Source organism: Salvelinus fontinalis, chromosome 28 (genome assembly GCF_029448725.1).
Source record: "Salvelinus fontinalis isolate EN_2023a chromosome 28, ASM2944872v1, whole genome shotgun sequence".
In the NCBI taxonomy this organism is placed as follows: Eukaryota; Metazoa; Chordata; class Actinopteri; order Salmoniformes; family Salmonidae; genus Salvelinus; species Salvelinus fontinalis.
The window spans coordinates 9,160,012-9,183,703 of record NC_074692.1 but is presented as its reverse complement, the minus strand read 5'-3'; the positions used below and the strand labels follow the sequence as shown (position 1 = coordinate 9,183,703).

The window sequence follows — 23,692 nt, the reverse complement described above, 5'->3', positions numbered from 1 at the left end:
GAATAAAAACCTCTCTATGGCCAGGGCGTGACATATAGGGTACATAATATTTTCAGATTAGAATTAGAATGGATCAATGCAATAGAATGGCCAGTCCTGTTCTTCACTCACAATTGGTGATTACATAATTATGCATCGTTCGCTTCCCCTCCCTCATCAACTCACCCATTCTCCCACTTTCTCCCCTATCATACTTAACTTCATTTATCTAATCTGTTATATGTGTAAAATGACATCTTTGATGAATATTCTTCTGATTCTGAGCCCCACCCTGAATAACCTACACCTCTGAGGCCTAAGCGCAAAAAAATACAGAATGGTGCGTACTGGGCAGGGGCCTGCGCCACTACCAAATGAAACAGTGAGACAGGAGAGAGGAAGGGACGGCACTGTTTAGATAGAACAAGCCGGTGACAGTGCTGAGGGCCGAATATCAGCACACAAGGTCATCACTGAGAGAGCAGGCCCTGCATCTCAAGCAAAAAAACAGCAACAGCAATTCACTCAATAGTTGTTGTTGTTTATGTGACATGGACATGCTACAGCATTCAGGGACTGTACTGTGGCTAAGGCACACACGGAGCAAGGAGACACTGCCTGGGATCTGTCTGTTGATGATCTGGAAGCGTTCATTTAAATCCTGTATGTCAGTGGAGCATACGGTGGAAACCTCACGGGATGGCTTCAGATAGATCACGCGTTACCTCCATTTCGATGACAAACAGACAAACTCGCCATGGTATCCCACGTTTAGATATCTGACTATTTTTGACTGCTGTCATATCGACACTGATATTCCTTATAATGCCATTGTTGCCTTTGCGCCAAGTTTCACTCTTTATTAAGGCCACTTGGCGCTTATGATGATGTTTAGGCTACTGATGCTTTCATCATTTGACCGCACATCTTGCTGACCGTGAGTCTTGGTGGTTGGGGTATTTTTTTTTATTTTGTCATTGTAAAAATAAGCTGTTACCATGTTCCAACACATACGCTTTCTGTTTCATAGTTGTAACAAAGGCACTCCACGAATAAAATTGACTGAACACTTGAATTATTATTATTATTATTATATTAATTGTTTTACATATAGCTCATAGTAACTTAAAATAAGGAAAATGCTATTGTGCTATTTGAAATACAATAGAAATCATATTTTAATGATACCTTCGACCTTTATAAAAACAACAAAATAATTATTTTTGCAATATCCTATATGACATTTATTAGTTACACTGTTAGATTGTTTCAGTCAAAATGACGACTCATTAGCTTGAAGGTGGGTCCCTCGGTGTCCAGCAGTCTTCCTGCAGTCATATATACTGTGAATATAGGAAAGGTCCAATTTTGTTAATTGAATTAAGGTTTGTTCAGTCAGCCAACCCAAGCTGTAACCTCCTCCTCCGCAAAACCTCGACCCTGGCTTTTAGAGAATCCTTGCCGGTCTTAAAACATCCACTTCCTTCAGCCTTCCCTGCACTGTGGCTTATAAAACATTTACTGAAACTGTATTCCGACTCTTTCTCCTCTTCTCTCTTCTCCCTCCTGTCTCATCACATCTGTAATAGCACTTTCCTTTGATTTCTCCCCTGCACTGGTTCACTCGTTACAAACCTCTGCTACATATTTGTCTGTCATCCTTCTCTTCTCTTCCTCCCTTTGAAAAACAACGTGAGACGGAGCGATGGGGACTTGACTGTAGAGTCAGGGTCAAACATGTATGCGTATTGTCTGTTCCTTCGCTGTGTTGATGAGGCAGGAGAAGGTGTGTTGAACCCCTTGACTTTTAAATGTCATCTGGACTGTGACAGTAGCAGACACAGTGGCCAGCCCAGCTCCTCTCCTGTAAACTCTTACGCTTACAGTCAACTCCTCTTCTAAGACTCACATATGATCACATTTTATTCCTAACGCGTTTATAAATACAAAGTAACTGCATACGTTACTTATCTGTAAATCCTGTAAAATAATGTTACTGCCATGTTCTGTAAAGCCTTAGGTTTGTCATATAAACAATTATCATTCAATATTACCTTCTATCAGGCCAATCTAGTCATGTCCCTGAGCTAGCAGACATAATCTCATAGAGCCATTTGTCTGGGTAATTTTATGGCCTGGCTGCCTCCACCTAGCTTGTAATTGCTTTAACCGTTTAACGTCGCCCAAGTTCCTTTCACACTCGTACATGGCGCTGTTGTCATAATTCATGCTCCGTAATGGAATTCGAGAGACAGAAAAACGTCACATTTGACCGACCAGGCCGATTTGGTCTTATGTAGCAAAATTTGAAATGTTTTTTTTTGACATTGGATAAAAGTAGAGACTCAGAGCTACAAAATGGTATATCATACACTACATTTGAGGAACAATGGGAAAGTAATTCTACTTTGAAAGTTGATAAACTTGTAACCTTTATTTTGAGAAAACGGCCCTTGAGTAGTTTGCAACCTACTGGAGAGCTCTTCTCTGTCTACACCCATTCAGCATCGTTCACACGTCTTAAGCTTTAGAACAGAGGTCGACCGATTTTGATTTTTCAATGCCAATACCAATACCGATTATTGGAGGGACAAAAAAAGCAGATACCGATTTATCGGACGATTTTTATATATATATATTTGTAATAATGCCAATTACAACAATAATGAATGAACACTTATTTTAACTTAATATAATACATCAATAAAATCAATTTAGTCTCAAATAAATAATGAAACATGTTCAATTTGGTTTGAATAATGCAAAAACAAGTGTTGGAGAAGAAAGTAAAAGTGCAATATGTGCCATGTAAAAAAGCGAACGTTTAAGTTCCTTGCTCAGAACATATGAAAGCTGGTGGTTCCTTTTAACATGAGTCTTCAATATTCCCAGGTAAGAAGTTTTAGGTTCTTGTTATTATAGAACTACTTCTCTCTATCCATTTGTATTTCATATACCTTTGGCTATTGGATGTTCTAATAGGTACTTTAGTATTGCCAGCCTAATCTCAGGAGTTGATAGGCTTGAAGTCATAAACAGCGCAATGCTTGAAGCACAGCGAAGAGCTGCAGGAAAGTACTGTTTGAATGAATGCTTACGAGACTGCTGCTGCCTACCACTGCTCAGTCAGACTGCTCTATCAAATCATAGACTTAATTATAATATAATAACACACAGAAATACGAGTCTTAGGTCTTTAATATGATCAAATCCGGAAACAAAACGTTTATTCTTTCAGTGAAATTTGGAACCGTTCCGTATTTTATCTAACGGGTGGCATACCTAAGTCTAAATATTGCTGTTACATTGCACAACCTTCAATGTAATGTCATAATTATGTACAATTCTGGCAAATTAATTACGGTCTTTGTTAGGAAGAATGGTCTTCACACAGTTCGCAATGAGCCAGGCGGCCCAAACTGCTGCATATAACCTGACTCTGCTTTCACAGTACGCAAGAGAAGTGACACAATTTCCCTAGTTAAAATAAATTCATGTTAGCAGCAATATTAACTAAATATGCAGGTTTAAAAAGATATACTTGTGTATTGATTTTAAGAAAGGCATTGATGTGTAGGTACACATTGGTGCAACGACAGTGCTTTTTTTGTGAATGCGCTTGTTAAATCACCCATTTGGCGAAGTAGGCTGTGATTCGATGATAAATTAATTGAGGCACCACATCGATTATATACAACGCATGACAAGCTAGATAAACTAGTAATATCATCAACCATGTGTAGTTAACTAGTGATTATGTTAAGATTGATTGTTTTTTATAAGATACGTTTAATGCTAGCTATCACCTTACCTTGCCTCCTTGCTGCACTCGCATAACAGGTAGTCAGCCTGCCACGCAGTCTCCTCGTGGAGTGCAATAATCGGTGTCCAAAAATCCAGATTACCGATTGTTATGAAAACTTAAAATCGGCCCTAATTAATCAGCCATTCCGATTAATCGGCCAACCTCTACTTTAGAACCACCCATCTCTTTAAGGATTCACATCTGAGGCTATGTACTAAACAACCAAAGATTTCAAGACTAAAGGCTGGTTTATACTATGGGTGTGTTCATACATTTAATCTGGAGTGCCAGAGTGTGCTCTGGGTGTTTGTAAACGTTGTCAGATTGTCCATTCGTAAATTCAGAGCGTTTCGGATTCGGAGCGTTTAGAGCTAACACTGGACGCTCTGGCCGACGAGTAGGGTTGATCCGAACGTTCTGACCTAACAGCAGTCAAGCACCCAAGCTAACTGGCTAATGTTGGCTAGCTTGCTAGCTACTTCCAGACACAAATGAGAAAACAGCTCTCCCTGATTATTTTACTCGCCCTAGAAGAGCTGATTAGGCTGTTTTTATGTTATCCAGAGCGTTGGTGACTGAAACTGTGCTGCTGGCAACAATTTAATGACACTTTTTTGTCAATGTTTACTGACACTGGCCATATTAAATGGGTGTTGAGCGTTCGTAAATTCGTCAGTTATTGTGCGCTCTGGCACACGAGAATGCTCTGAAATCGGAGTAGATAGCCAGAGCAAATTTACCAGCCACGTCTATCGACAGTTGTCGCAGTGACATCATAAACATTCTATTGAAATAGTTACTTGCATAGCGGAGTCTTTTGTTTAGACATGTAGCTAGCTAGCAAAACAATGAACCATAATCCCAATTTATAACGTTACACCCTTCATGAATCTGCAGGCAGCTAACCAACCAGGTTCAATGTGTGTTAGCTAACATTAGACTATAACTAGCAATGCAAATGGCTCTGAAATACGTATAATATTACTACGCAGATCATACACCCTAACTAGCTAGCTAACAGTACACTTTAACTTGAAATGAAAATTACTTTCTGACAAAATTAGAAATGTGTAATATCTAAAAATGAAGCTAACTAGACCATCGTACCCGTATACATGGATGGACGCTTCTCCCTCTCTGTTACGGATGCCATGATTGCCCTTAGTTTGAAGATGTAATCCAGAGACAGGTGTTTTATACAACAGCCTTCTGTGTGTTCTCTTTTCGACTCGTCTGCATATTTGCAATCAAATGCCATACTGTTCTACATCTCCTTAGATATCATACTCTAATTCCACTTATTTCAAAACCCGATCCTGCAGTAAGTGGAGAACAACACTTCTGCAGTTCTACTACCTGATATCTTAAAAAAAGATGTGTTAGAAAGGATTACCTACACATACTGACCATCTCGTGTTATAGACAGAAGCATGCTACATGGCAGACCAATCCCAACTAAGCTCTTGGCATGTCCAGCCCATTCATTATCTCAACCAATCATAGCTAGCGGGAAGGTTGCCCCACTTTTCTGTGGCTAAACCAACTAGGCTCATAATGTAACAATTTATTCGTATTTACAGAGGGCAAATGAGTTGAGGATTTCCTCCAGCTTCACTCTGCTCTTCCCTGGAAGGACAGGACGGACAGTTATAGGGTTGAAGGAAGAGGTCTAGTCAACTTGCCTGCTGTTACTAGGCAGGAGCCCCACATCTTTTGCAAGTCTCTCACAGTACCAGTGTCAATCAGTGATGGTTTTGCAAAATAAAATCTGATTCTATCACGTATCATATGAGTTTATCATCATGTGAAGAACATCAAATCCGAACTTGGTTTTGCCATAGTATTTGATGTGAAGGAAATTGAAGTTGCACATAGACACTGAGGCAACATTTTGGCTTGCCCGCCTAATGGTAACGGTTAGGATTTCAGGAGGGAAGGCTGATATAGTAGATCTGTTCCTAGGGGCGACTTCATCCTACTCCTTTGATTATTACCATATCCTGGAGATCATTGGGAGATCATTGCATCACTCTGAGGCAGTACTAATCACACCCAGATAGATGAGTGAGGCGCATCTTCAGAACAGTGTGGTTGGTTAGTGATTTAATGTCCAGACTGAGAGCAGTGCTGGGAGAAGTAAACCAGCATCAGGCAGGCAGGGCTGCCGTAATGACACAAAACTGGTGCGATGCAAGAAAAAATATATTTTGGAGGTGGGGGTCTGGTCCCGTCATAGGACAGAGAGTGAAAGCTATGAGTGGAGGGGTGATGGGGGCTGTAGGCTCGAGGCTGGAAGCCAGGAGGGGTAGGCTCAGAGCTGGCTATAGCCAGGGATGGAGTAGGGGTAAAAATAGCAGCATAGACCTGAGCCTTGCACTGACCTCTTAAGTTGCACACTGACACCACCTGCCAAACAATGGATATGCCCTCTGTCACCCCAACTGTGATAGAGATTCAGATTGGCCACAGCTCACACTTCCAACTGGTCCCGACTGAATTAGAGGGAGAGTAAGTCTTATTGAGAGGCAGCAGCAACTGTTAGTTAGCTGCAGCAGATGGTACTGTTCTGGAGATTGCCTGCAGTCATGGCTCATTGATATTTAAACAGCTTCCCATCTGTACCTGCTCCAGGGAGAGGCAGAGAAATAGATCAACAACAGCCAGGGAACTGCAAACCAGATCCTCTCCCGCATGGTGCTTGATCACGCCATATGATTGTGTTTTAGCCACTGAAGCAGTATCTTTCTAATATCACTTGCTTAAGTCTGTGAATCTACTGTATGCAATGCATACGTCAAGGCATGAATGTTAACGGATCTATGGGTGCATTGGGATGGAACGGTGTGCGATTAAAATTATTCAAGTACTTGTGCCAATGTTTTCCTTTTGGTGCCAAAATGAACTTTCAAATGTGACTGCTGTCTTCCTAACAGTGACAGGGATTTTTAACTGAGCCGTTAACAGTGGAATACGTTTCTTGTTGATCTGCAACTGAAGTCTATGCGACATTTAGTATTGGGATCCTCAAACCCTTTATTTCTCCAACCAGCGCTTGATGCGACCAAACCCCAGATTAGGTTTTGTTTATCTAAACACCAATGTATAATTTGATGTGTAAAGGAGTTAACGCTTAGTGAAATGCCACCTCATCACAGGCTATGAATGACAAGGAGGGTGAGCGGGGGCCTTGGCATTTCTACAGCTACCCGTTTGACGGACATCTAGCCAAGATAGCCCACCTCCGTCTCACCCTCTCTCAGGCCTGATGGACAGAGGGTCCGGCACTCTTTACTCATCTGTACTCACATTTCTCTTATATTTCCATTCGAAATTGAGATGAAGAATAATTTGATAGATATGACTTCCCCTCGCATCTGTCAATAAGCCAACACCACCTTGTGGCGACTGAGAACTGAGCAGTGACATAGTGAGAGGAATACTTTTTTATACTTTGTTTTTATTGTAGGAACACAAAGAAAGTACAAATAAAGTAAAATAAAAGAACAAAAATGATCTGGCAGTTACAGTGCACGTCATACCTTCATCATCATATCAGTTACAGTGCACTTCATACCTTCATCATCATATCATCATATTAGTTACATTAGCATCTTTGAATTAGACCTTTTCCAAGTATGAAACCCATTTCTCCCAGTATTCCTGACCTCTCTCCTGTTGAGTTCTTAAAGCAAAGGTCATACGCTCCATGTGGTGTATTTCTTCTACAATGTCCATCCATTGTGTCACTGTGGGAGGGTCTTTTTGTAGCCATTTCCTAGTGATAGCCTTTTTACTGGCTGCCAGTAGGACCTTCAAGAGGTACTTTTCTCTATTGTGTAAGTTATCTGGTATTTCACCCAAGTACAAAGAAATTAATGTTTGTTCTATGTCAAATCCCATTATTTTTCCAATGTTAAATCTTATTTCTCCCAGTAAGTTTCAATTGCGGGGCAGGACCAAAAGATATGAGAGTGGTCCGCCCTCAATAGACCGCATTCTCTCCAACAAGGGTGTGGTGAGCCAGTCTGTTTTGATTTCAGTTTAGGTGTTATGAAGAAACGTATAACATTCTTCCAACAGAATTCTCTCCATGACCTTGAGTTGGTGGAGCTTTGTTGAGTCTCTAATATGTTCAACCATGTTCCATCAGTTATTTCAATGTTTAGTTCCTCCTCCCATTTCTTTTTAAAATAGTTTGTAGAATCTTTCTTTGAGGATTGAATACGCAAGTAGAGATTTGAAATCGTTTTTTTTGTTACTCCCCAAGTTGTATGCGTTAGTGAATACTTGGATTAATTTTGGAGGTGCTCGAGGGTCAGTCACTTTTATCTCCCTTAAGAAATAGTGTCGGACTTGTAGGTATCTGTAAAAATCTTGTTTATCCAAGCCATGTTTTTTACTTAAGTCCTGGAAGTTATCTAGGTTCCCATTCCTTATAATTGTACTGAATGATGTGATGCCTTTCTGCGTCCATTGTTTAAATCTGCTGTCCTGAGTTGCAGGGATGAAGCTGGGGTCGTATGCGGGCCAACTCAGCAGTTTGACCTCTCTGTCTAAATGATTTTGCTTAACTACCCTAAACCATGTCTTCAGAGAGAAATGAATCCACTGATTTTGTCTATTGTATATTTCTTTTACCATTTCCTTATTTCCCAAAACTGACTGTATGGGTATCCCTGTCAAAGTAGTCTCGATGTCTTTCCATTTGCATTCGTATTCTGAATTGCACCAACAAACCAGGGGTCTCAATTGGGCTAACACATAATAATCTTTTAGGTTTGGTAAGGCCATACCCCCACAGTTTTTTGGTAATTGTAATGTTGTATATCTAGTTCTTGGTCTCTTACTGTTCCAGATAAACCTTGATATCCGTTTATCCCATTCCCTAAACTGTTTAGGTGGGATTTCTATGGGCAGTGATTGGAACAAATACAATAACCTCGGCAGGATGTTCATTTTGATTGTTTCAATTCTACTACTAAGATCTAAGGGAAGTGAGTTCCACCTGTCTAGGTCATCATATATTTTCTTGTTGATGTGATCGTAATTCATGCAATAGAGTTTGGGTGTATCTTTTGGTAGGTATACTCCAAGATATTTAATGGATGAAGAGGTCCAGGTGAAGTTATACCTATTCTTCAGCTCTTCCTGTGGGGTATAATTATATACTAGGGCTTGGGTCTTGTGTACGTTAAGCACATACACTGAATATGTTCCAAATGTTTGTAGAACATCCATCAATCTAGGTACGCTTGAGCCTGGGTCTTTAAGGAATAACAGAACGTCATCCGCATACATGCATAGCTTATGTTCACTGTCTCTTATTGTTATTCCGTCTAAGGTTGGGTCCTGTCTTATTGCCTGTGCTAATGGTTCGAGGTACAAGGAGAAGAGCGTGGGTGAAAGATTACAGCCTTGTCTTGCCCCTCGCTCTAATTTTATCGTTCGTGTCAAATATCCGTTTATCTTTATTCTAGCAGTCGGACATGAATACAGTGTTTTGATGCACTGTATCACTTCTTTGTTGAAACCAAATCTTTCCATTACTTGGAATAGGTAATCCCATCCCACTGAATCAAATGCTTTTTCTGCATCTAGACTGATTAATATTGCACTTGTCTTATTCTGAGTAATGTGGTCCATGACATGTAGTGTTCTCCTTATATTGTCCTGTGTCTGCCTATTTTGTATGAAACCAGTTTGATCTCCGTCAATCAATTCTGGGATTATGTTCTCCATTCTTTTGGCTATTATTGATGCATATAGTTTATAATCTGTGTTAAGAATTGCGATAGGTCTATATGAACTGCATTCCTTCTTATCTCTATCCTCTTTTGGGATTACAGAAATGATGGCCTCTCTCCATGACGGTGGGAGACCACCCTCCCTCAGAGTCCAGTTTTATTTATTTATTTTATTTTACCGTTATTTTACCAGGTAAGTTGACTGAGAACACGTTCTCATTTGCAGCAACGACCTGGGGAATAGTTACAGGGGAGAGGAGGGGGATGAATGAGCCAATTGTAAACTGGGGATTATTAGGTGACCATGATGGTTTGAGGGCCAGATTGGGAATTTAGCCAGGACACCGGGGTTAACACCCCTACTCTTACGATAAGTGCCATGGGATCTTTAATGACATTTACATTACATTTAAGTCATTTAGCAGACGCTCTTATCCAGAGCGACTTACAAATTGGAAAGTTCATACATATTCATCCTGGTCCCCCCGTGGGGAATGAACCCACAACCCTGGCGTTGCAAGCGCCATGCTCTACCAACTGAGCCACACGGGACCACAGAGAGTCAGGACACCCGTTTAACGTCCCATCCGAAAGACGGCACCCTACACAGGGCAGTGTCCCCAATCACTGCCCTGGGGCATTGGGGTATTTTTTAGACCAGAGGAAAGAGTGCCTCCTACTGGCCCTCCAACACCACTTCCAGCAGCATCTGGTCTCCCATCCAGGGACTGACCAGGACCAACCCTGCTTAGCTTCAGAAGCAAGCCTGCAGTTAAAACAGGCCTTAAGTAGAGGTGTTAGTTGTTCTCTGAAGGTCTTGAACCATTCTGAAGGGAAGCCATCAGTGCCTGGAGACTTGTTGACTTTTTGTTGAGATATTGCTTTATTAATTTCTTCGGTGGATATTTCTAAAGTTAGTCTATCATTTTGCTCTGTCCCAATTGAGGGGAGATCAAGTGAGTTCAAAAAGTGCTCAATTGTCTGTGCATCTGCCTTCTCTGGTTGCTTGTACAGATTTGTGTAATATGATTCAAATGCATTCTGTATTTCATCTAATTTGCTTGTGATCTTTTTTGTTTTGGGGTCTTTTATTTTAAAAATGGTATTCTGTGCTTGTTGTTTCCTGAGTCTCCATGCTAGTAATTTGGTTGCCTTTGAGTCTGCTTCATAATATCGTTGTTTCAGGAACCTAAGCTTTTTCTCTACTTCTTTTCTATAAATCTGGCAATTTCCTGTTTTACCTTTTGAATCTCTCGTAATATAAGAGGGTCTTTGTATTGACTATGAGATCGTTCCAAGTTTCTTAGGGTTTCCTGTAATTTCAGCAGTTTCTGTGCTTTAATCTTTTTCTTGAGAGACGATGTGGCTATGATTTTTCCTCTAATAACCGCCTTAGCTGCATCCCACAGTATAGCAGGAGATACTTCCCCATTATCATTATTCTCCAGATAGATGTTCAATTCTGTTTTTATTGATTCCTTGAATGCTGGATCATTCAGCATGCTTGTATTAAGTCTCCATGTAGTATTTCTTGGTTTGCTATCAAGGTGTAGAGTGAGGTAAACTCCATTATGATCTGATAAGTCGCTCTGCCCGATCCTACAATCCTTAAGCCTGTGTCTATCTGCACTGTACATAAAAAAGTAGTCTAACCTGGAGTATTCAGTGTGGCGGGCTGAGTAAAAAGTATATTCCTTATCAGTCTTGTGGGTGTCACGCCATACATCGAGCAGTCCTAGATCCTGCAGTATCCTATTGATCTTTTTGGCAACTAGGCTCATTTTCCTATTTTGATTTGTGCTGTCCAATTTTGAGTTTAGAATTGTGTTAAAATCCCCTCCACAGATAAGAGTGCCAGTGGTTTCTGTGGCAATTAAATCAAACACCTTCCTGTAGAAGACCATGTCATTCCCCGGGGGTGCGTATACATTAAGTAATGTAACTTCCTTGTTATCCAGTTTACATTTAACAAGTATAAATCTACCCTCCTTGTCTTTTATTTCTGACATAAACTCAAAATTAACTGAATTTGGGATCAAGATTGCAACTCCCCTTCTACCCATTTTCTAAGAAGAAAAAAAAGTGTTCCTATATCCCATTTTCTTGAGTTTCTCGTGTTCAGGTGTGGATAAGTGAGTTTCCTGCCAGAATAGTATGTCAACTCTCTCCCGTTTCATCTTTGCTATTACCTTACTTCTCTTGATGGCACACCCCAGTCCGTTTACATTGAGACTTATGACCTTAAATTCCCGATGATGCATCGATATAAAAATTAAAAAAACTGTGCACCATATCTGCCTGCTTATCATGAACCTAAAAATGAACGAAAATTCAAGAACGATAATAAAGTAAACCAAAGTGGGAAAGTACCTTGGTGTTTGGACTCCCATGTCAGAGGACTGTCTCTTGCCTCTGGGGTTTGAGGGGATGAGCCTGTCCGCAGGATGGGCCCCTCGCTCAGATATGAAAATGCGTGACGTAGTCACAAACAAGACCTGGTGGAAACGAAAATCATAAGGGCGCCTATTTCGCCGCTTATACACATCGGTTAATTACAAGTGAAAACTATATCGGTCATGCGTGCATATCATGAATCCTCCCCTTGATATGCCCTTCTGTCGCCCCGTTGTCAATGTGTCATTAATCCTTAGCTAATATATATGTTATTAACGTGACGCTACTTAATGTGTTCATAAAGAACACATGCTTTTGGCTACTCACCCTTGTTCAGCATTGGGGGAAAATAGGGGAGATATTTTATCTATTGCAATGTCAACCGTAACAACCCAAAGTCTTAACAGCTGCGGGAACTATTAATTCTGTTAAATCCGATTCAGTGTCTTTCATCTTCCCGTTGGAAATGCCTGAGTCTCTCTCGGATGTGAACGTCCTCTCGCCGAGATGGTTTCCCTCTTTCTCCATGACCTTGCTTGTTGACAGCGATCCATGGGAGAGCCTGCTCGAGTCTTTCCGCTGGTGATGTCGCCTTTCTCCTGGCGGTATACTCCACTGGGAAGCCCCTTGACTTCAGGTCCTCAGCCGCCTCGTCTGCATGCTCGTATGTAACCGGGCCATTTTTCAGAAATAGCCGCATTTTCGCTGGGTATGGTGTTTGGAAGCGAATACCCTTCTCTTTAAGTGCTTTCTTAATGGGGGTGTATTCTTTCCTTCTTTTCAGTATCTCTCCCGCGTAGTCATGATCAAAGAACACTCGTTGGCCTTGGAAGTTAACAGGTTTTTTCCAGGTAGCATGTAAAACTTTCTCTTTGACTGAGAATTTTAGGAACCGTATTACTATGGATCTTGGTGGGGCGCCGCTGGGGGGTTTTGAGGCCAGAGCTCGGTGTGCTCTCTCGATTCCCAGGTGTGTGGCGTCGTCAAGTATGTCCTTGAATAGACCCTCCACGAAGTTGGGCATAGAGTCTTTTTCTGCGCCCTCTACTACGCTATAAAGTCTAATGTTGTTTCGACGTGAGAAACCTTCGCGTTCTGTCACTTTTGCCTGTAGTGCATGTTGGCTTTTCAGTGACTGTTCAAGTGTTTCCTTGACTGCGAAGTTCCATGTGTCCGTTTCCCCAATGCGCTGTTCTGCGTCCCCCATGCTTGTAGACATGCTGTGAAGTTCTAATTTGTTTTCTTCCAGTTTCTGGTTAATGTCCTTCTTGAACTCATTTAGTTATTTTCTTACATCTTCTCGAAGTTCCTCTCGTAAGCCTGTGAGCGCCTCGCGCAATTCCTCCTTCATCACCTCACGAAATGAGGGTTCTTTTCCTGCTGCTATCTTATTTGCTCTAACATTAGCCATTTCGGGTTCTTCGACGATTATATCTTCTGCTGTCTTGTTACGGGCTGTTGTTGTAGCTCCACGACCTTTTCCTGTTTTCCCCTTTTCCATTTTGCGTAAGTTATTATAATGCTCAGAGTAAATACTTGAATTTGGGCGGGAAATTCCCAACCGATGTGCAGTACGAAAAACTAGGCAGCCATTTCCTAAGTTGCGTCACCGGAAGCCTGAGAGGAATACTTCTGTGTAAATGACTATATCATGCCCTATGGCAATGGAATGGCATTCTATTATATTGTACTGTATGTACATTTTCTGTTGTACTGTACATTTTCTGTTGTACTGTACCTTTTCTATTGTACTGTATGTACCTTTTCTAATGTACTGTATGTACCTTTTCTATTGTACTATATGTCCCTTTTCTGTTGTACTGTACCTTTTCTATTGTACTGTATGTACCTTTTCTAATGTACTGTATGTACCTTTCCTATTGTACTGTATGTACCTTTTCTATTGTACTGTATGTACCTTTTCTATTGTACTGTATGTACCTTTTCTGTTGTACTGTACCTTTCCTATTGTACTGTATGTACATTTTCTGTTGTACTGTACCTTTTCTATTGTACTGTATGTACATTTTCTAATGTACTGTATGTACATCTTCTATTGTACTGTATGTACCTTTTCTATTGTACTGTACGTACCTTTTCTATTGTACTGTATGTACCTTTTCTATTGTACTGTATGTACCTTTTTCTGTTGTACTGTACCTTTTCAATTGTACTGTATGTCCCTTTTCTGTTGTACTGTACCTTTTCTATTGTACTGTACCTTTTCCATTTTACTGTATGCACCTTTTCTGTTGTACTGTATGTCCCTTTTCTGTTGTACTGTATGTACCTTTTCTATTGTACAGTATGTACCTTTTCTATTGTACTGTACCTTTTCTGTTGTACTGTACCTTTTCTATTGTACAGTATGTACCTTTTCTGTTGTTTTGTACCGGCAATGTTCTCTCAGCTATTGGTCTAGAGATGAGTGAAGAAAAGGACTTTGCTAAATGTCACCGCATATGAAATCGATATCAAATTCCCCTGGCATCCATTTCCATTCTGAGTGTAGGAATCCATAATGTGCTGTTTTGTTGTGTTAGCAGCATGGCTGGTTTAATGAAAGTGCTGCTCTTGAATGAAATAAGATTTGATGTTTCGTTAATGAATTTGTCGTCAAGTTCTGACGATCATTATATTCAGATGATGATCTGTTGTGGAAATGTGAGTTGATGGAATAATAATAGTAATATTATGGTACTAAAGTATATAAATTGGTTTTGTCACAGACAAATGCTTGTTTTTTCGTCCGTGGTTTTGAAAAAGCTCAAAGACTTGTAAGTCTCCCTCCCTCTCCCCATCCTGCTCTCTCTCCCATTCTTAAATATCTTCCCATCCCTCTTTCTCCTCTTCTCTCTCCCCATCCCTCTCTCTCTGAGCCTTGCAGTCGATCTATGTTTACCCACTGTGACCTTTCCCATTTCCCATTTCCCCAATCTCCAGTCGATCTATGTTTACCCCACCCTCCCTCCCCCTCCCTCTTTCTTTCGCTCTCTGTCTCGGTACCAACCACGGTGGCCTTTTCCATCTCCCCTGTCTGTCTGTAGTGTGGCAGGCTGCAGGATGGCTAGTGACAGCTCATCATGTTCAGTAAAGCAGGGGTACAGCCCCAACACTGAGACCTTCGTTATGTAACAACATCACAGACGGACAGGGACAGGCTATTTATAGCCTGGACCCACCATCAATTTAAACACAAAGATGCTAGATGAGATAGAGTTCTGTTTGGATGATTGTGTGTGTGCGTGCAAGTATATGTGTGTCTATAATAAATCAAAATATTACAGTTTCCACAGTATGTATTATAGTCAAAGGAAGGGAATTCCTCTACTTGGTTACTTCCCAAATTAACACTTTACCACCCCTCCTTTCACCTCCTTTCACCTCTCCACTCCTCCACCCCTCTCTCTCTTTCACTGGGTGGGTGATAGAGAGGGTTTCTGGAGGGGGAGAGGCAGTCTGACTCCTGGCAGGAGTTGAGAGACTGCTGACCTGTGCGTTGGGCAGGATGTGTGTAAGAGGCAGGACTGAATCCTGTATTTCAGAGCACAGCAATTGGCTCAGAGCCAGGGTTGTTTTGTATTTAAACGCCACTTTAAATGTGTACATGACACTGCAACAAAATTTCACCATGGGGACAATAAAGTCAGTAAGTGTGATGGTTTTAATGCTCACACATGCACATACTCAGAATGGGCTAACCCTTTCCTCAACCCAGCATGACGCGCGCACACACACACACACATACAAGTGTACTTTAAAATTGGCAGCGCCATTTTAAGGTACTATTTAACTCTGAGTCTCAAATCGTTACTTGTCCTTTTTAATAGCTGGGCATTGGCAGAAATTTCAGCTAATAAATGCCGGGTCTAAAGGAATTGTTTATATTTCTATGAATTAGTAGGCACTTTTATCCAGAGCAACTTCTTGTACACTTTCATACTGGCCCCCCATGGGAATCGAACCCACAACCCTGGTGTCACAAGCACAATGCTCCACCAACTGAGCTACATAGGAGCTGAGGTTACCATAGCACTGATATTCCCACTGTCATCTGCATAAAACATAAATAAAACTATTCTGTCATCTTTGCTAGCCAGGGTGCCACCAAAAGGAAAACACATCAAATTCAAGCTCTCCATAGTGAGGAAGCACAAAATAGGGGGGGTGTATGATACTGTATGCAACCTTTGCAAGTCTGATCTGCAATGGATTTGTTATTATAATCTTTATACCGGTCGTACTGGTAACAATAAATATTGTGGTAATCTTTTAAAAAATTAAGCAAAAGCTGTGTGCATTAAGGAAATAGAAGCCTGTCTCTAATTGAAGCCTGTCTCTAATAGAAGCCTGCCTCTCATAGAAGCCTGTCTCTCATAGAAGTCTGTCTCTAATTGAAGCCTGTCTCTAATAGAAGCCTGTCTCTAATAGAAGCCTGTCTCTAATAGAAGCCTGTCTCTAATAGAAGCCTGTCTCTAATAGAAGCCTGTCTCTAATAGAAGCCTGTCTCTAATAGAAGCCTGTCTCTAATAAGCGCTAATGTTGTTTCGTTTGATACCGGAGCTTCGAGTCATGCGTCGAAATCGCTAAGGAACTAACTTCGAAGCAGTGTGCCGATGCGTGTATCACTTGATCATAAGTACGTCATCAATGACGTCCGAAGCTTCGTTTGATCACATGCTTTTTCACATGCAGATTCCACTGATTTCACTGTGGTTCCCGTGCTTTCTTTGAGTCTATGCTGCTTTCAAACTTCGATCTCTACTGGACAACGTACTTACAAATATAGTTAAGATTTTGTATAAAAAGTTTTAATTGGCTGGTAGCTTAGTAGGCAGAGTAGAGCACTCTGGGACATGAGGTGGAATCCTGTTGAAGGCACAGTATTACAGTATTTTGTTTTATGTGAAGCCACACTCTGCAATGTTAAAATAAATTGTTTTATTTAGTATTTTATAAGCTTCTGTGTTAAAGCATCATAAAAAATGCCATAGATTCTGTTTTTGAAAAATAGTAAACTTGAATACAAAAAAGGTACACATGATATATATATATATAAGATGCAAACCTGGAATGCGAACGACTTACCATTGCACCACAGAGTTTTGATGAAAACAGTTGTGAAAAAACCCAACCTGATCTGATAATCATACCATTTATTGCTGACCATCAGATGTCACTAATGTGCATTGAGAACAGATAAGGAAGCTCAGAGAAATCAACAGTTTTTCGCCACACATTGGTGAAATCGCCGAAGCCTTCAGAAAGCCTCGGTTGCCCATCACTAACATTCACCAGTTGTGTTCAGTGATTGACGCAAATAACACCCGGGCTAATATTTAAAGTTTTATGATAGTACTTCTTATTATTTTTATGTTTGAAAAAAGCTAATATTGGTGACTTACAGCCGCCACCTGCAGTGCTGGAGTCTTGAACCAAATCTTGTTGTTTATTTATTGTAGACACTAGATGGCAGTCATATAGCTTAAAGCCATTTACAAACTAGGGAAACCAATTTGAAAAAGAATACAATGCTCTGATCATTTGCTGATCGCTCCCAACCCATAGATTAGTTCCTGGAATTTTTAGGAGTTTAGATATAGTTAGGCATCTCTCAGAAGACGTCTACATTACAGAGAGATTGATGTTGGCTTGGTCCATGTGGCTATATCATGTGTACTGTTACTGTAGCATGTTTCCTGCTAAGAACATACCTAAAGAGGCCCAATGCTTGATAGCACACACTTACACACACACGCACTAGTCCATGCCGGCACGCACGCACACACACGCACTAGTCCATGCTGGCACGCACGCACACAAACACACGCACGCTAACAGACACATACAGACGCAGAAACATGAGCCAGCATTAGTTCTGCAGTTTGAAATGTCATGGTTCATTGGTGTGTCGGAACACAGTGAGAGAAAGAGAGGGAGTAGGGAGAGAGTGTGTGTAGAAGGGTGGACAGATAGAGAAGGAAACATGGTGAGAGAGAAAATAAATTATAGAAAATAACCAACGTGTACATTTGGGAAATGATGGATGTCACCACTTCTCCCACACTCTGGTCTCTCTCTCTCTCACACACACACACACACACACACACACACACACACACACACACACACACACACACACACACACACACACACACACACACACACACACACACACACACACACACACACACACACACACACACACACACACACACACACACACACACACACACACTCACACACACACGTCAGCAACACCAAGCCTCAGAGGACTGGAAAGCTTCCCTCCTGCTTTCTTCTCTCCTCTCCCTGCCAGTTGTAAGCTGAATGAAGCCTGTGAGCTGTGAGTTCTAAGAGGATCAATAGGTTTAACTCACTGTACACAGGAGGAGCAGGCACACACATTACAGGGTCAGGACATCCCACTGACTGACTGCCTGTGAGGGTGGGAGGGATTGAGAGAGTGAGAGAGCGATAGGGAGAGCAGGGACAATAGCGCAGCGCTCCACTCATTTTCTTCCCCCTTTCCCTTCCAACCCCGGGAGCTCATGGGGACAGGCAAGATCTAGACATAGCGAAAGAGAGGGAGATAGAGAAAGAGGGAGAGAGAAAGAGAGAGTTTGACATGCCCTGTCACGCTAGTGTCGACTGCTCCCGTGCCGACCGTCTTCCCTGGCTGTCAGGAAAAGGAATGTTTTCCGGAGAGATGAATCCCTGAACCCGTTCACCATGAGGATGTGGAACAGCGATTTCCAGATCCTCGCAGGAAGAATCCCTCGGAAAAAAGAGCAGCCGCCTGAGAAGCTAGTAGCTGATCCTGTGTGGACTCCTGGGTCACAGTGCTGAGATCTCTCTCCCATTCACACCACTGAAGCTTTACAGCACTGCTTTCTTGTTTTGCTCGTTGTCATATTGGGGGGATTTTGTTTATAGTTGTGTTTACCCCGCATTTTTGGGGGGGGATTTGTTATGCTCCAAACTGCTTTTGTTAATCCAAGCTGGGGTGGCCTTGCATTATGTAGTCCATTCATATTCCAGCTGCTGACAACATGACTCCATAAAGGCTGACTTTGTGCACAACACTGGAATGACTAAGTGGACCTCCAGTGTCATTACTATGGTATAGAGCACAGAGCAGTCTAAGAGGCAGGCAGGCATGATGTTGTTTTGGGAGTGGTCACAGTGTGTGGAGGGCAGTGTGTGGAGATAGAGTCTTAAAGGTTAGAGGGAAGATTCATCACGCGGCTTCATGAAGCCTGGACTCTGCCACGGGGCGAGGGAGAGGACTATGATGCACCTCAGCAGCTTCCCTTTCAGGAGGCACTCATGGATATGGTGAGTCTGTGTGTCTGTGTGCGTGTATGTGCGCGCGTGTCCAACATGGCGGCAACAGTAGTGGACATGAGTTCTGTTCTCTTGCATGTTCTCCTGTGTCCTGTGAGTTCCCGCTGGTCTGTACTGTTCCAGGATGGTTAGAAACCCCGACAGGCAGCCCAGTTCTACTCTGGGAGATTTATTGTTCAATGGACCAGATATTTCCTGCCATTTTCTCCCACATAAGCCTGTGGAGGCTTATGGAGCTAGCTAGCCATCGCTCCCCTGCTTTGGATACCCCCTCTGCACTTTTCATCAGCCACTTAAATAGAAGCTCCTTTTGGGATGTGGCTTTGTCAGGGCCATGACAAGATTCCTTGCTGATTGCTATCTTCAAATGGTTTGTTATTAGAGCTAGTCATATAACAGTGACTCAATGTTTGGACCATAAATGGTCCCTGTCAGATTATTGACCCATACCTCAACGCTACTGCTTCCTTCCTGTCCAGTATTAACATGCAGTACGTACAGTACAGTCTTCAACACAGACAGGCTTCTGCTTTTCCTTGTGCAATGACAGAAGTGTCTGGAGAGTGAGCTCAAACGCTGGCTGTAGCACATTCTGTGCAGATTCACACTGTAGACATTATTTTGCTTCTCTACGTGTGCACAGCCAAGCATTGTCTCAGGTCAGGAGAACTCCATATAAGACAATGGAATAATAATATAGCCCATTTTTCTAAATCAATTTAGAGCAAACACATGTATTCAGTATAGGTGGCCGACGTGGGAATAAAACCTCCGGCGTCAGCTGTTGAGTTTCTCTAGCTCAGGTCACATGGTTAGGAAAATATGTACAGTAGTTCCAACTCATTGTTTACTTGATCAGTATTAGATTAGAGGCAGTGGAGGGATGCCACTAGACTGTGACCTTTAGAGAGGCCAAACCAGAGACTGTGGCTGTATGGGGGAACAGCTGACCGACAGACTGACAGACAGACAGCGGTTAGGAGGAATGTTCCTAGCTAATCCAGTAGCAGCTACATGAAGAGAAACAAACTCTCTCTCTCTCTCCTTCTCGCTCACTTTCTCTCTCTCTCTCTCTCTCTCTCTCTCTAAAACACACACATGCTCAGCATTGCCGCAAGTTATATCCTTTGATATCGCTTGCTAAAGTCACACTTCAAACTTGAAGTTGATTACTTTTGTCATACAGACGTGATCATCATAGGGTTGCTGAGAAAGTATTTAACATGACATGCTATCATTTGTGAGGGCAACTTTGAAAGACTTTGACCTTGTCTGAAAGACTGTGTTGCAGATGCTTAAGGGTACCTCAAGATTTGAAACTATCAAGCCGGGAAAATGCTAGTAAAATGTTGAATTGTTTAGGCTGTTCTTCCAGGAGGTGCTATCTAATCCTCTTCCTCAAAGCCATGGCAGTACAGTAAGTAGGGGGATGTATAGTAGTGTACATGTAGGTGTGGGTAATAACACCCTCAGGCCCCTGCTGTCTTCTATGTTTGCATCCCAAATGGCACCGTTCCGACCCGTGGTGTAAAGTACTTAAGTAAAAATACTTTCAAGTAATACTTAAGTCGTTTTTTGGGGTATCTGTACTTTACCTTACTGTTGATGTCTTTTCCTAAAGAAAATAATGTACTTTTTACTCCATACATTTTCCCTGACCCACAAAAGTATTTGTTACATGTTAAGTGCTTAGCAGGACAGAAAAATGGTCAAATTGACACACTAACCAAGAAAACATGCCTGGTCATCGGCTCATCCTTACTGCCTCTGATCTGGCAGACTCACTAAACACAAATGCTTAGTTTGTAAATGATGTGTGAGGGTTGGAGTGTGCCCCTGGCTATCCTTACATTTTAAAAACGTTTACTTTTGATACTTAAGTATATTTGAGCAATTACATTTACTTTCGATACTTAAGTAGATTTTAAAAACAAATTATTTTAGACTTTTAGTCAAGTAGTATTTTACTGGGTGGATTTCACTTGACCTTTTTTCATTTTTTATGAAGGTATCATTACTTTTACTCAGTATGACAATTGGGTACTTTGTCCCCTACTGCTTTTGACCAGGGTCCATAGGGCTCTGGTCAGAATAGTGCGCTATGTAGGGAATAGGGTGCTGCTATTTTGGACATAGACTATGTAGGGGAGTTAAATAAGGATGCCTTTCATTTAGTCATGAATTGATGCTCATTATAGAGATTGAATGGTTTAGCTTCAGCAGGCTGCTCTTAATGTATAACAATAATTTGGTATTGCCATGTTAATTGGTTAGATAATCTGAATGGGTAATCATTCCTCCTCAGAGTTCCAGTATACAAGTACAGTATATGTTCCAGTATAGTACAAATACATAGTACAGTACAGAGTTGCAGTTTAGTATGAATGTAGAATTTTTCTTCCAATCATTTGTTTCCCCTTTCATGGATATTCTCAGGGGTTTGGTGGGATATAACAGACAGATTGAGTGACAATATGGCCACGTTGTCATGGTTGTCTGAACAAAGACGTTCTTCTCATTCCTTTAGTGATGAGCTGTCAGAACTCATTTTGACGGTGTGTCTGTTTGCTGCAGGGGGACCGAGCACTGTTTCAGTCCCCATAGAAGAGGAAGGCACCATCCAACCCCTACAGTGTGTGTGTGTGTGTGTGTGTCTACAGATGAGCATTCAGATGGATGTGCATTATTTATCACTATAGTCTTCAAACTTCTTGAGCTGGCAGCACTTTTGCACTGTTTCGCTATGGCTGTATTCATCAATCTAGCAAGAGGGCAATATTTATGTCTGGGGAAAAAACACCTTTCAACCCAAATAATCAAGTACATAATAAAGGTATAATAAAACATATACAAATTTGATGATATCATAGTGAATTCATGACGTGAAGGAATAAGCCTTTTCATACTTTGTAAAATGTCTATATTATACTGAACAAAAATATAAATGCAACATGCAACAATTTCAAAGATTTTACGGAGTTACAGTTCATATAAGGAAATCAGTCAATTGAAATAAATTCATTAGGCCCTAATCTATGGATTTCACATGACTGGGCAGTGGTGCAGCCTTGGAGGGCATAGGCCCACCCACTTGGCAGCCAGACCAATCCTAATTCGTTTTTCTCCACAAAAGGGCTTTATTACAGACAGAAATACTCCAGCATGCGACCGTTGTTTGGTTAGCGATGTTTCTGTAGCACTCGTAATTGCGGAGTTTGCAAAACATATGGCCACTGGATTGATGTAAATAATCCTGATATCAATCTGCCAGGTAGGCATAGGCTACTCTGTAGATAACATTGAATTGAAAAGGTTTTTGGCAAAACCTTTCCGTCTCTACCAGAAGAATGTTATCATTAGCATCATCGCTAACGGCACACACACACACACACACACAGAGACATGGGCATTCATGTGTCATTTCAGAAAGTTGCAGGAAAATGTTAATCACATGCATTTTGTGGGCAAATGAATGAGCGTTCTTATTAGTTCAATAGATTTAGTTGATTGGTCTGTCTTTGCTCTGCGGTGTAACAGAGCGTTTACGCTATACAAGCAGCACTCACCTAGCCATGCTATCCTCACCTTCATGTGGGTGCTAACAAGCTAGCATGCAAGCTAGGTAGTGTTACGTATCAACAGCCATTGCCAGCCAATCCAGTAGTGGTTGGAAGCTATGGTGAGCTTCAACTGGTTACTCGCATCGCAATATCACAGAGGATTTGTATCAAGTCCCACCCTGTTCAGCTCCCTCGCCCATCCATCCTGCATAGCTCAACGGTCCCCCACTCACTCCACTTCTCTTGCTTTCCTTCCATTGAAAGTGAATGGGTTCCGATGTTTAACCGTGCGATGTGGTTGTGTGGTGTGCATGCACTGTAAGGGCTGCTGGGGAGCAGACATTTTCTAAGCACCACCCACTTGAAGAAGCCGGGCGGTGACGTCACAAAGTTTTCAATCCCAGAGGCACAACATCACGATACTTCCGGAGCAGACTCGACAGACCAGACTGGGGTTTGGGAAGTCAATGGGTGAAAAATGCTAACATGCTGACCAGACCGGACACGTTGCGTGCGCGAACGTCGCAAAATACATTTAGAAATCCAAGTATTTTATGTCCAACAATGAAAATTCTAAAATGATAATAATAAACCCCAAAATTTTTGCTACGAAAGATTGGTAAGTATTCCCACGTATAATAATGAGACACATGTTATTGTATACTGTCACGTTGTATAAATGATTGGAGACAGGCACAGGAATACGTAATAGGGGGTTTTAATACTCCACCCAAAAATATACAACACGCCATGAAACGGCACGGGGACGAAGCCCAAAAAAACCACGTACACAAATACACAGGGATGTAACCCAAACAAAAGAGAGAGGTTAAACCTCTAATAAATACACGGGACGAGACCCG

General features: G+C 41.6%; 1 protein-coding gene across 4 annotated transcripts in view; it reads left to right on the top strand.

Annotated features, from left to right (window-relative positions):
• LOC129826069 (cAMP-specific 3',5'-cyclic phosphodiesterase 4D-like) overlaps nucleotides 1-23,692 on the top strand; it is a 375,111-nt gene that overhangs the window by 252,132 nt on the left and 99,287 nt on the right. The window contains exon 1 of one of the 4 annotated variants that reach the window (XM_055886376.1): nucleotides 18,203-19,260. The exons of the other annotated variants lie outside the window; for them this stretch is intronic. Within the exon in view, the coding sequence (XP_055742351.1) occupies nucleotides 19,175-19,260 (86 nt within the window). The 5' untranslated portion in view covers nucleotides 18,203-19,174. Of the gene's footprint in view, nucleotides 1-18,202; nucleotides 19,261-23,692 lie in introns of those variants that run through there. 4 annotated transcript variants of the gene reach the window in all.